The sequence below is a fragment of the Xyrauchen texanus genome, chromosome 28, assembly GCF_025860055.1.
Source record: "Xyrauchen texanus isolate HMW12.3.18 chromosome 28, RBS_HiC_50CHRs, whole genome shotgun sequence".
Classification (NCBI taxonomy): domain Eukaryota; kingdom Metazoa; phylum Chordata; class Actinopteri; order Cypriniformes; family Catostomidae; genus Xyrauchen; species Xyrauchen texanus.
Window position 1 is genome coordinate 3,888,483 of NC_068303.1, and position 12,404 is coordinate 3,900,886.

Below are 12,404 nucleotides of genomic sequence, written 5' to 3' on the forward strand. Positions count from 1 at the left end.
TATAGAAAGAAACGACGTGGTGTAGCCTATTAGTAACATTTGTTTTGAAATGTACTGTCTGAGTTGCTCTTTTGAAAGTAGCCTAATAGTCGAGCCACAGTAGTTTTTTTATTTAAATTATTATTATTATTATTTTTTTTGCATTACGTTCAGTACGTTTTCTTGTCAAACAGGATAAACCTATTAGGCTAAATCCCCACTTTCATTTCAAATGTACTTTTTTGATTATTGCTTTCATTTTTTTCAAGATTTTGCAAAGTCATTCCCAAAAAAAGTTAAAAGCAAAAAAAAAAGAAGAAGAAGAAGAAAAAGCAGCATGTACTTAATGAGGCGCATCGTGACAATTGGGGCGGAGTCAAACGAACTGTTTAGTGAGATTGACGTCTGTGACGCGTCAATTTGAGCGCACGCTCCAGTCTGCTGGATGGACGCAGTTTCTCGAGTGGACCAAAGATTATTGTAAAACGTACCCTTTGTACAAAACTCAATTTAGCCATTAAATATACGAACAGGACAGTCCTTACCGAGAGATAGGCTATACGGGGAAACATCTCTCCAATGATGCAAAACTGCAGCAACTTTTAAAGGTTAAAGAAGAGGAACCGTTTAATAGGGAAATATAACAATGCAAATGGGTAAGTACCAACAGATCTTTTTAGAAAAAAAAAAATGCGTACATTTTATGAAAACAGTGAGAATAAGTTACAATATTGGATATAGGTCATCATATTTGAAAGAGCATTAAACAGCAATTCGATAAACAGTTCACATATACATACATAGGCCTATATCGTGTGTGTGTGTGTGTGTGTGTGTGTGTGTGTGTGTGTGTGTGTGTGTGTAGCCTATACACACATACACACATGAAAACTTTTCATATAGTTCCATGTATTTTCTTTTTCTTAAACCATCTGTTTGATTAAAGGCCTATAAACAGATGCATATGACATTGATTTGTATTATATTAGCCCATACAGTATTTCATTCTTGCAGATCAGACGTACGGTGAGGTTAACCAGCTCGGCGGAGTGTTTGTCAATGGTCGACCCCTTCCTAATGCGATTCGGATCCGGATTGTCGAACTTGCGCAGCTCGGAATCAGACCGTGTGACATCAGTCGACAGCTCCGGGTCTCTCATGGCTGTGTGAGCAAAATTCTGGCCCGATACAACGAGACCGGCTCCATTTTACCCGGTGCAATCGGCGGGAGTAAACCCCGGGTCACGACACCAAACGTGGTGAAGAGTATACGGGATTATAAACAAGGCGATCCTGGAATATTTGCTTGGGAAATACGCGACCGACTGCTGGCCGATGGAGTGTGTGACAAATACAATGTTCCGTCTGTCAGCTCCATCAGTCGCATTTTAAGAAACAAGATTGGGAACCTGTCCCAACCGAGCCAGTATGACAGCAGCAAACCCTCTCCTCCACTCTCCTACAATCATATGTATCCATATTCCTACCCGAGCGCCATGTCCCCGACCGGGTCCAAATTGGGCAGTCCCCCTGCTGTGTCTGTCAGTCTGTCCCGGGCCTGGCCGTCCGTCCACACCGTCAGCAACATATTAGGAATACGGGCTTTCATGGACCCTGCAGGTAATTAGTCTCAAACTGAAGTTTGAACAAAGTTTAGCCTCTTACATGCAGGCCTACAGTTTGGATATCTGTTTATGAGTAGGAAACGATACATTTATCAGCATATAAAATAAACGATTTTAGTTTTCATGTATTCACACACCCAAAACAATCATTTTAAGATTTTAATTAAATAACATTCTATCTAATTAAAACAAGATGACCTAAACATTTTAAATTGTATTAATTGAATTGAGCTAAAAATTACAACATTTAATTTGATGGAATTTTGTTATGAAATTGAAATGCTTAAATCTTAAAAATATTATATATATATATATATATATATATATATATATATATATATATATATATATATATATATATATATATATATATATATAATATTAATTTTTTTTTTTTTATTTTATTTTTTTTTTTTGTAGTGCATCCTGAATATATTGCTGACTTTTGTATGACAAACTGCTTTTTTGTTTCTCATTTGGAAGTCGCTTTGTGTAAAAGTGTGTGCTAAATGACTAAATGTAAATGTAAATATAAATGCAAATGCTGGACAGTTTTCCATTGACAGACAGGTCAAGAGGATATAATGGCCTGTTTCTCTATAAATAGAGAAGACAGGTGAAATGGGGTGAAATATTCGGTATGATGGCTAATCGAATATTTTCATGGATTACCTTCTTAATTTTGTCTTTCATCTGTATTGAGCGCTTCATATATGACACGTGACATGCGCAGAACACACATAGGCCTGTCAAAATTAAAGGCACTCACAATGTCGGCTTTTGGGGGTCCTATAGACAAAATTGAGCCAACGAGAGATTAAAATATTCGTTTGTGTAAAGGTAAATACGAGTGAAGAAACAATTACTATGTATTTAGGGTCAGAGCAACATATATTCTATTAGGCTACAACAAAGGCGGATCAAGACCAATTCTTTATCTTCTTAAAATTAATTATATTATCAGTTTAATTATTAATATTATAATATTAGTATTATTGTACAAATTAAACAGGCCTATATCTTAATTATGCATTAAAATGTTCAGTGAAATAATGTGGAAAAATAATGTTTACAGCCATAGCTGGAGCCGAGAGTTATCAGCCGAAAATGGAGGACTGGACGGGTGTTAACAGACCTTCATTCGCTTCTGTCCACGGAGTCAACGGGATTGATAAAGCACCCATAGAACCCGACATTAAGTACACCCAGGTAAGCTCTTAATTCATTGGTTTATAAATAAATGTTTTATTTATATTATGTAATTTTAACCTCTTAACGGATAGGATACCTATAAGGTACATGTTTATTGTGAATTTATCTCATAATATTGCTTTGAGTATTGCCTTAAATAGATTTATCTATTTCAAAATAATGTAAATATACATTATATAACTTATATATAAGTTCAGGGTTTGACATTTATCAGTGAGTTAGATATTGGCTATTGAGTTATCTCCTTTATTACAGATTTTCAACGTGTTTTAAGTACATATATGGAATATAATTTGTAATCATGCTTGGATAGAAAGATGCATTTCAAGAGACGTTATCAATTATTTCAACCGATTTCAGGCTTCTTCAAATTTATCCGGTTGTGTCCCTGCGTGTGCATACTCAGCCACTAATCAGTACGGTGTTTACGGTGGACATACCGGTAATTATGGGCATCACTGGCAGTCTCAGGGCTCGAGTCTTGCCCATCCGAATACCGGAACCATGATACAGAGCCCGAACCTTCACGGCACCATATCCTTCAAACATCAGTCCCGAGAAGGTAAGACAACTTAAAGGCAAAAGGCACGATTGAGCTGCGAAAGTTAAGAAATGGACAAAGCAAAAACAATGATAATTCAGATTAAAACGAGGTATATGCAGCGCTGTGACGTTCTACAAAAGGCCACTTTAAATTGAGCAACTATTGGCATTTTATCCAAACTGACCCTATACAGCTTGTCTGAATGCATTGTGAAGGAAGAAGCTTTTAAAATTCAGCTGAAGGACTCCATTACGGCTTATTTGCTACATAAACACTCCTCTATTTTGGTTGTAGCTGTAGACAGAAAGAGTCCTCTGAGCAAACATCAGCAAGAGGGTCTGAGTGGCGTTCATGGACTATCGCTTCCTACCTCAGAATCATAATAACACAAAGACTTCCGGAGAGAACAAAAAAAAAAAAAAGGTTTGATCTGTTCATCTTTTGCTTATGTGCAGCTTTAAGGACTCACATCAGTAAGTTATTGATAAAGCATGTACCCGAATGTTTCATACCATTATAGACATGTGGGATCTGAAGCTGTGGACATCACAGGGGGATTTGTTTTTATTATTATTATTATTATTATTATTATTTGTTTTTTTTTCTTGTTGCAATATTTGCAGTAAATTGTTCCTTGTTTTGTTTTTTTGGTGCATATGAATTTACTGTTTGACTGCTATTTTAAATGGACTGCATTTTGTTTGAACTATTCTCTTGACAATAACTCAACATTGTTAGACTAATTCGCCACGACGACATGAAACTGTTGTGTGCAAATGAACATGTCAGTGCATTTTCGTCTCCAATACTGAAAGAATATGCAGTATATACATATCTATTTTTGTAATTCGATTTCTGCTTAATAAAGGCATGTCAAAAGTGAACCTTATTGCTTATCGTCGATTCTATGGGTCATTTCTCTGCAGTCAGTTTATCACATAACATTTACAGAGAGATTATGCTGGATTTTAGTGGTGATGTTTGACAGAATATTTGTGCTGACTACCATATTACAAAGGCTACTGATGCATTTAGTCTATTAATAACGCTGACAATCACATGAATCTGTTGTTTTGGTAAATATTTTACACTCATGTCCTCTTTGATAATGCAAAGATAACTAATTAGGAGGATACCACCAAAAAAAATCATTACATTTCCAGAGACTCTAAATGTGTATAAATAATAAAACTATACAGCAGGCAATAATAGTTTGAGTATTGACTGACTTATTCGATAAACTGCGTTTTCGTGGCTTTATATAATATTTTAAATAGCTAAATATACAAAATAAATACTTAAATAAATAATAGAACTAATAATAATAATGCAAATAATTAATGATAATAAAAAAAAAACCTGACAGTCCACAAAAAGCAACTTCAATTGCAGTGGATGGAACTGTTGAATGAACGCTTAATTTGCGTTGTACAGTTTTATCACTTTTATATTATTTACAATTAAATAAACATTGAAATTACATGCACTCAAAAAAATAAGCCTATTTTTAAGATTTACGCACATGAAAAATTTACATCGAGCTGAATTGTTTAATCAAACAAAATTAAACAAAAATGTTTAATATCTAAGGTTTCATTTATTTATTTATTTTTTTAAAGAGAGCTCAGTTCAATTAGATGGAAATTAGTTATGCAATTGAAATGCGTAAATCTTAAAGATATTTTTGGAGTATGCATGTTTTAATTTTTTTATTTAAAATTTTATACCGTTAATAGACGTAGATTATAATTATTATAGTTGTTATAAACACCAGACGATATTATTGTAGCATGCTATTATTGTTAATATTATTATTATTATTATTAATATTATAGGTAAATGGTTTTTTTATAATTCAAATACATTTTTGTGCATTATTTATACATATCATAATCATATAGAACATATAATAAGGTTTCATAATTTGTGACGGGGTAAAAACGATGTCATAGACATTCTCGTTCAGCTTTTTGCCAACATGTTTTTATGACCATGACATTTTATTTATTAGACTCCAGATATGTTTCAGCAAGGTTCTGTGTGTCCTATATTTCTCTCAAATTTTGACAAATTGTTACACTGTTTTCCAGAGAAATAATCAGGCATTATGACGTGTTTGCACTGTTGTAACCATGGCATTTGCTAAGGTATAAACGAATAAATTCAGCTCTAAGGGTTATTATCATTATTTTTAAAACACAGAGCTGAATGCTCTCTGTCTAACTTCTGGTTTTAATTTTATAAAACTATACAGGCAAGATAAGAGCAGTTTTAACATGCAAACACATATTAGAACTGCATGTTACAAAAGGAAAATATGTTGATATAAATATATGTGATATATGTATGTACAGCAAATTAGTTATAAACTTTCGAAGAGGGAATTCTTGGCGTATACAGATGGGGTCACATTAGTAAACACAACATTGATTCCAAAGCTTTCAAATGTTCCTTAATTAAAAGGCACCATTTTATAAAACAAACAAACACATGTGCCCATATGATCAAATTCATCTGGTAGCCACAGAGTACTCAAAAGTTGTTATACGTTAGAACACCAGGCTGTATAATGTGTGTAGATCTAAGCATGTACATCACATGCTATACTGGTGAATATTTACACAGTAGATGAGATATCAAATAAAACTCAGCACACCCTGAAAACAATTATCCTGGAAGAAAAAGCTGGTCGATTCACCACAATTATGGACAAAAGTTCTCATTCTACCATCCTGTGCCTGTTTCGGGACATGTCTGTATATTCCCAGATGAGTGAACTATTGGTCCTTATCTGCCCTGTCTAGAGCATCTATACTCTTCTTTCTTACTTCTGTGTTAGCCCAGGCATGCCTGGCAGGTAATGTGAGATGTAACATGGTCCAGTTGCAAACAGTCCTGTCTGAATAAGGGTGTGCTAGCACTCTATGCTGATATGCAGTGAGACTTAAGCTATTAATGAGCTCTCTACTGCACAACTGGCATATCAAAGTGTTTTAAAATCAACTCATCAACAATAAAATAAAATGTACAAATAAAAATGTAGTTCCAATATTCTTAGCTTCCAAAATGTTAGTTTAGCTCCTTATCATGGAGGGTGATGTGCAGGCTAAGATTTCCATGGTTTCCTTAATAAGCAACACTTTTAGACCCCACCATTCATGTGCACAATAATTATGCACATGAATTGTCATACTCAGGGGCGGGGCCAGAAGGGTGGCCAAAAATGAGCTTTGCCACTCTGCTTGGCACCGCAATTCGGACCCCTTATGGCGCAATAGCTTAGCCCGTCCGTGTCCAACATGGTTCAAAACAATACAGAATATTTAATGATTTTACAAACTTTTCAGGTTTAAAATCTTTGTGGTTATGGTTAGGTTTAGAGTTATGGATAGGTGTAGGTGTATGGTTGCTTCGGGACTCCAGATGATCACAACAAACAGTGCATGAATGTGTCATCCATCTGTTCCATGACTTCAGGATTTCGCTGGTTATTTGGAGGGGGTGTAATGTGAGGTGGACCTGCCTTGTAGTGGCCGCAAAACTGGCATACCGGGCATTTTCCCGGTGGGCCGACGCACTTTGGGGCTGATCAGGGGCAGACTGGCCATCGGAAGAACGGAGGGGGCCGGTGGGTTGGCCAGTTTTGGGCCAGTTGCTATGTAAAATCCCGGGCCGATTTCTCTTCCCAGTCTAGACCACTTGTGCTGGGTGTTGGCCTCGTAAAGCTCATTTGGTGTCTTCGGAGCGTGGGGTTTTTGGGAAAAGGGGGCGTGGTCTATCCAACATTTCAGCTTGTGGAAATTCCAGAATGGCTAAAATCGCTACTGTAAGTTTTGAAGTATTTTTATTTGTACATTTTTTGATTTTCGGAATCAATGTGTGTTATGTGGAAAATTCCTCAAGTGATTTTGGGAGAACATGGATAATCATGGTTTTGCACAAAGTTGTGGCGCCAGCTCAAATTTTGCTTGTTGTCATGAATAGAGCAACATACCAAATACTCCAAAGACACTCCAAAATTCATGTTAACTTTCCACTCAAAAAAATGATATAATGCTGTATATTAAATTATAACAATGCAAAACAGAAGCATTGTAACTAGTGGTCCCAGGCTTTTGGACCCTGTTGTATACAAAAGAGTTTAAAAGCGGTTAACATGATGATACTCATATTTGTTATTTTAGGAATTAGCAGTCAAACAAAGAGCTAGTGAAGAAAAGCATCTTTAAACATCTTAATCCATGTCTCAGACATATCAGTTTTTTACGACATAATAGATGAATCAACTGAGGTTTTCTATAGCATTATGATGAAAACGCTAACAACATCACATGAAGAGACATATGTCAAAGCCTGAGGATAATTATGGGCTATTATGGTACATGCTTTGTTGTAAAGAAATCATTTTGACTTTTGTTAGTTATGATTGTTCTCCACACCTTGCAAAATCATTTATCTCATCCAAGTCAAACACGATTAGATGCAGCACACAGCTCTATTTCAGGATATTCAGGGTTTGAATGTCCCAGTCAGTGAAACACAGACAGCAGGCGCCATAAGATGCACTACAGTCAGAGCGTGAAACCACAGCTTGACGTCTCCTGCGTTACTGCTGTCTTATGCATAGGACTACCTATCACACACTCATTCACAATACCGCACACATTCAACGCCACACACACTTCATCATAAACACTTCTTTTCAAATCAAATCTACATACACAAATAAACGACATCATACACACATTTGATTCCTTGGCGACTAATTCTTCAGTCAGAGATCTGTGAATTCCTGCTTGTGTTTAAATAAAATGCCAACTGTAACAGAAACAGTTTTCTTACTCGGTCCTAAACATAAAAAAATAAAATGCAAATAACCATTTAATCCTAGTTTGACTTATCAACTTTCTTATCAACCATCTTTTGTTGTTGCGTCCAATCAAACTCTACAGTGCAAATTCATTTGTCACTTTGTAGAAGTTAGCCAAAATTAGCAGATGCCAACATATGCAGGTTGCATGACTTGCCCTCGCCCTTAAAAAACATTAAACAAAACTTTGCAAGATAAAAGAAAATACAAACCAGATGGCTTCACAAGCAGTTAAGATCAACATGATTTGTGCCGACCAGTGTTGGGTGTAATCTGACTACAGAATGATTAGTTACTCTTATCTAATTACATTTTGCACAAAAAGTACACTGCACTCCCTAATAAGTTAGCAGGACTAAAAAAATTGGGGCAATCAATTTTTTTAAGTTAATAACCTCCCAGGTTTGAGTAAACAGAACGTTTAGATTGTGTACTACACATGCAGATTAATTTCTCCTAATTTAAAATATTGAGTAAGCTAACTCATATATTTGAATGGTACTGAACTTTAAATTGGACTCTTGGCTGAAATTAAAATGACCAAGAAAGCTCAACTTAAATTCTTCAAGTAGAGGAAACCTAACTAACTAATACTAGCTTGAACTAGCAGTGAATACTAGCAGAGTGCATGCACACATTGGTAACACAATGCATAGCAATTGCTCAATTAAATAAAGTAATATACTGCAGAACAATATTTAATTGTACCTGTCCTCAACTTAAGCTCAAGCTCCATTATTCATCATAATGGTAACCCCCCAAAATATGTTTTCAATACTCAAAACCATTAATTAGTGTTTACCGTCTAGGTAACACATTACATTTTAAATTCCTGTAATCAGATTACAGTTACCGACTTTATGGTATTTACTTTTAAGTGCATTACTTGGGCTACACATACAGTATTTCTAAGATAATATTTATGTATGAATAATGTTCATATGCACGTCCGTTTGCGTTTCCGTGACAGCTGAAGGGCGTGTGATGGACAAGGAGGAAATACAGACAATATTTTGAACTCCTTGAGCAGAGTAACAAAAACTTTTGGGAAAAGTGTCATAAAAGTAACTTAAAAGTCAAATAATTAGTAATGTGATTACATTTTGCTGAAGTAATCTGTAAAGTAATTTTATTACAATTTTAAATAAGTAATTAGTAGCTTGTAGTGGATTACTTTTATCCAATATAAGTACTTTATCCAACACTAGTGTTGATAATTAGCTGAATTATGGCTACTGTAAATACAAATGACATGCTGTTAAAGACACAAAAATCCTATTTGGTTGTATACGCGAAAGACCTATTTCCTCATTTGTACGGGACACTTATTGTATGTTAAAACTGACTTCACCAGAAATGAGCTAGTATAAACAGTGTGTTACTTAAGAGACACATGCACAAAAGCACAATCAGACACTGAGAAAACAGTGTTTACCATTTTGAAACGTCTCTCTGGATTTCCTTTTATTTTTTATTATAATTAATCGAAACAAATCGTTTAAAAGAACTGATTTGCTAAAACAGGTCGCACTACAAACACCCTGATGCCAAATGCACCACTGAAATACAGAATTGCAAAATGTGGTGTTACTTCCCAGTTACTCAAACACATACTTAAGTGAAGCTTCATGGGAAATGAGCAAATGGATGCTCATGTGATCTCTGCAGTTTAGGGTTACTCTGGTTGCTGAGCACTTGTGCGGGTGTGCGCCAATCTATTTCTTTCGTTTAGCCAGTCATGGTCTTCAAACCCAGCCTGTGTCTTCTAAACAGTCTCTGTTTGCTCTTATAAACAGCGTGCTGCTGCGGAAGCCTGCGGTTCTGATCCGACTCCAGGCTCAGCAGTTCTGGTGTTTGTTTTGGTGGTTTGGAGGCATAGCTCTGAAAGATGGTTGAACTGAATGACCTTTGAAGCTTGGCGTAGTGGAAGAATATGAGCTATAGTCCAGAAGTCCAGAAAACAATGCGTCTTATGAGGTCACACTGAACGTGGAGACTCACTAGAGTCGAGGATACATTTGTTAAAGTTCGTTATGGGTTATATTTGTGCCAGACAGCTTGCAAAGTAGCACAATGTTGCTTTTAATATACACTATATTTCCTCTTCTTGACTAAAAGGGCTATGCTCCTCATGTTAACAGTTTCCTAATCTTTGGGTAATGCAAGAAACAGATGCAAAACATGGCTTTTTCAAATTTTAGAATAATAGTAGAGTCAATAAAACTATGATATAACACTAATGGATTATAGGCAGCATGTAGTGACCAAAAGGTTTTTAAACAAATCAAAACTATCATAAATTGCAGCTTCTTCAGACAGCAGCCACCCTTAACGTAGATTACGTGTCAGTTTGTTGTGTAATGTATTTTGTGGGGAAATATTCATCAACAAATCAAATTTCAAGCATTTAAAGGAATGTAAAGGAAAGCTCAATCAACAGCATTTTTGGCATAACTGAGTACCACAAACAATTATTGGTCTTGTCCCTCGTTACACTAAGGCACTTCAAACGGAGGTAAACGAAGCCAGTCCATCAATGCTAAAATACACATCTTTTCAGAAGTATAGCCATGACGTAGCAACCTTATCTGTGTAAAGTTATTTCCAACAATGGCATCACAGAGTTTCACTTACAATGGAAGTCAATGGGGAACATTTTTGGAGGGTTTAAAGGCAGAAATGTGAAGCTTATAATTTTATAAAAGCACTGACGTTAATTCTTCTGTTAAAACATGTGTATTATCTGAACTGTAAAGTCATTAAATCATCATTTATGCGGTCGTTGTAGGGTTTCAGGGTTTCCAGCGTTATGTCGCAATGGTAAAAAAGTTGTAATATTGGATATAATTTTAAACAGTAAGCCATTTTATCACACATAAAACCATGTTAACATGTGTAATGTTTATGTCTTGTGGCTATACTTTTGAAAATATGTGTGTTTTATGGTTTATAGCCTGGCTCCATTCACTTCCATTGTAAATGCATTATTTAAAAAATAAGTCATGCTTACTGTTAAAAGGGATTTAAGTCTGGGACAAACTGTCAGCAGTGTTTTTTTAAGGTGAGTCCATTTCAAAATCATCCATTGTCATTGAAAGTCCTGAACAAGAGTTAGTGCCATCATGTGACACCAAGTGTCGATTCATCTTTTGCACTGACACGCTGCTGACCTCGTCAGAGTGTTTCATTTGTAACAGTGGTTAGCGACTGCCAAACTCGTTTTTCTACTGCATTGACACGACTGTCTCTAATCTGAGCTGTACTATAAACTCAGTCTGCACATGTGACAAAAAAGAATAAAAGAACAACGAGGTATTGAGATGCTTTTCATTGATGTCATTGTGTTGATTGCTGCAGAAAGAGAGGTGTGAATGTGTCTGAGAGTCAAAGGCATCTTTACTGAAAAGCTGCACGCACACATTGAACTGGACAGATCGCTATCTCCTGCCGAGGAGAGAAAATTCAAGTCTTGACAGCAATCTGCAAATTCCATCTCAACTTTCTGGCTGTTGTCCACTGGATATCTCAGCCCACTGATATGGAAGAGGTCCACTTTACAACATCTCCCAGGTTTAACCCCCCAAAGTGTGTGTGTGTGTGTGTGTGTGTGTGTGTGTGTGTGTGTGTGTGTGTGTGTGTGTGTGTGTGTGTGTGTGTGTGTGTGTGTGTTTGTGTGTGTGTGTGTGTGTTTAGTGTAAGGGTGTATGTCCCTTTTTAGCTTATCGGCACATTTGAACTGATAACTGATAGAGTTCTAAGAGACCAAGCTTACCCAAAACTCGGATTAGGGCGCCTACATACTACTATTTGGTAATATAATTTTAATACATGTATTACATATTTAATCTTCATGGTGAATAAATGATAAAATCACTATTTAAAAAAAAACAAAAAACATTCAGTATTTTTTTGTGAGGGTTGATCCTCTCACAACATCAGCATTGGAAATATCGACACTTTAGGATCGATCCACCCATCTGTATCAATCTGTCCAGCTTTCTCTATTGTGCAGACACAGTTTGGGCCTGAAACATACTCCATGCAAATACATGAACACAAATGCTTCTAGCTACCCAGCTCATTTTTGGGTGCTGTGTTCCGAATGTGTCAAAGACATGTAACTTATTACACAACACATCTGTGCGTTGCATTCTCGGCGTTGCCGCAATGGGCG

General features: G+C 36.0%; 1 protein-coding gene across 1 annotated transcript; it reads left to right on the forward strand.

Moving 5' to 3' along the window:
* The first annotated feature begins 414 nt into the window (after positions 1–414).
* On the forward strand, positions 415–4,238 carry pax1b (paired box 1b). The gene is made up of 5 exons (XM_052096329.1): positions 415–635; positions 994–1,599; positions 2,680–2,813; positions 3,177–3,378; positions 3,655–4,238. Exons 1-5 carry the CDS (start codon positions 626–628, stop codon positions 3,741–3,743), a joined length of 1,041 nt encoding a protein of 346 aa, XP_051952289.1. The 5' UTR covers positions 415–625; the 3' UTR covers positions 3,744–4,238.
* Positions 4,239–12,404: the final 8,166 nt, after the last annotated feature.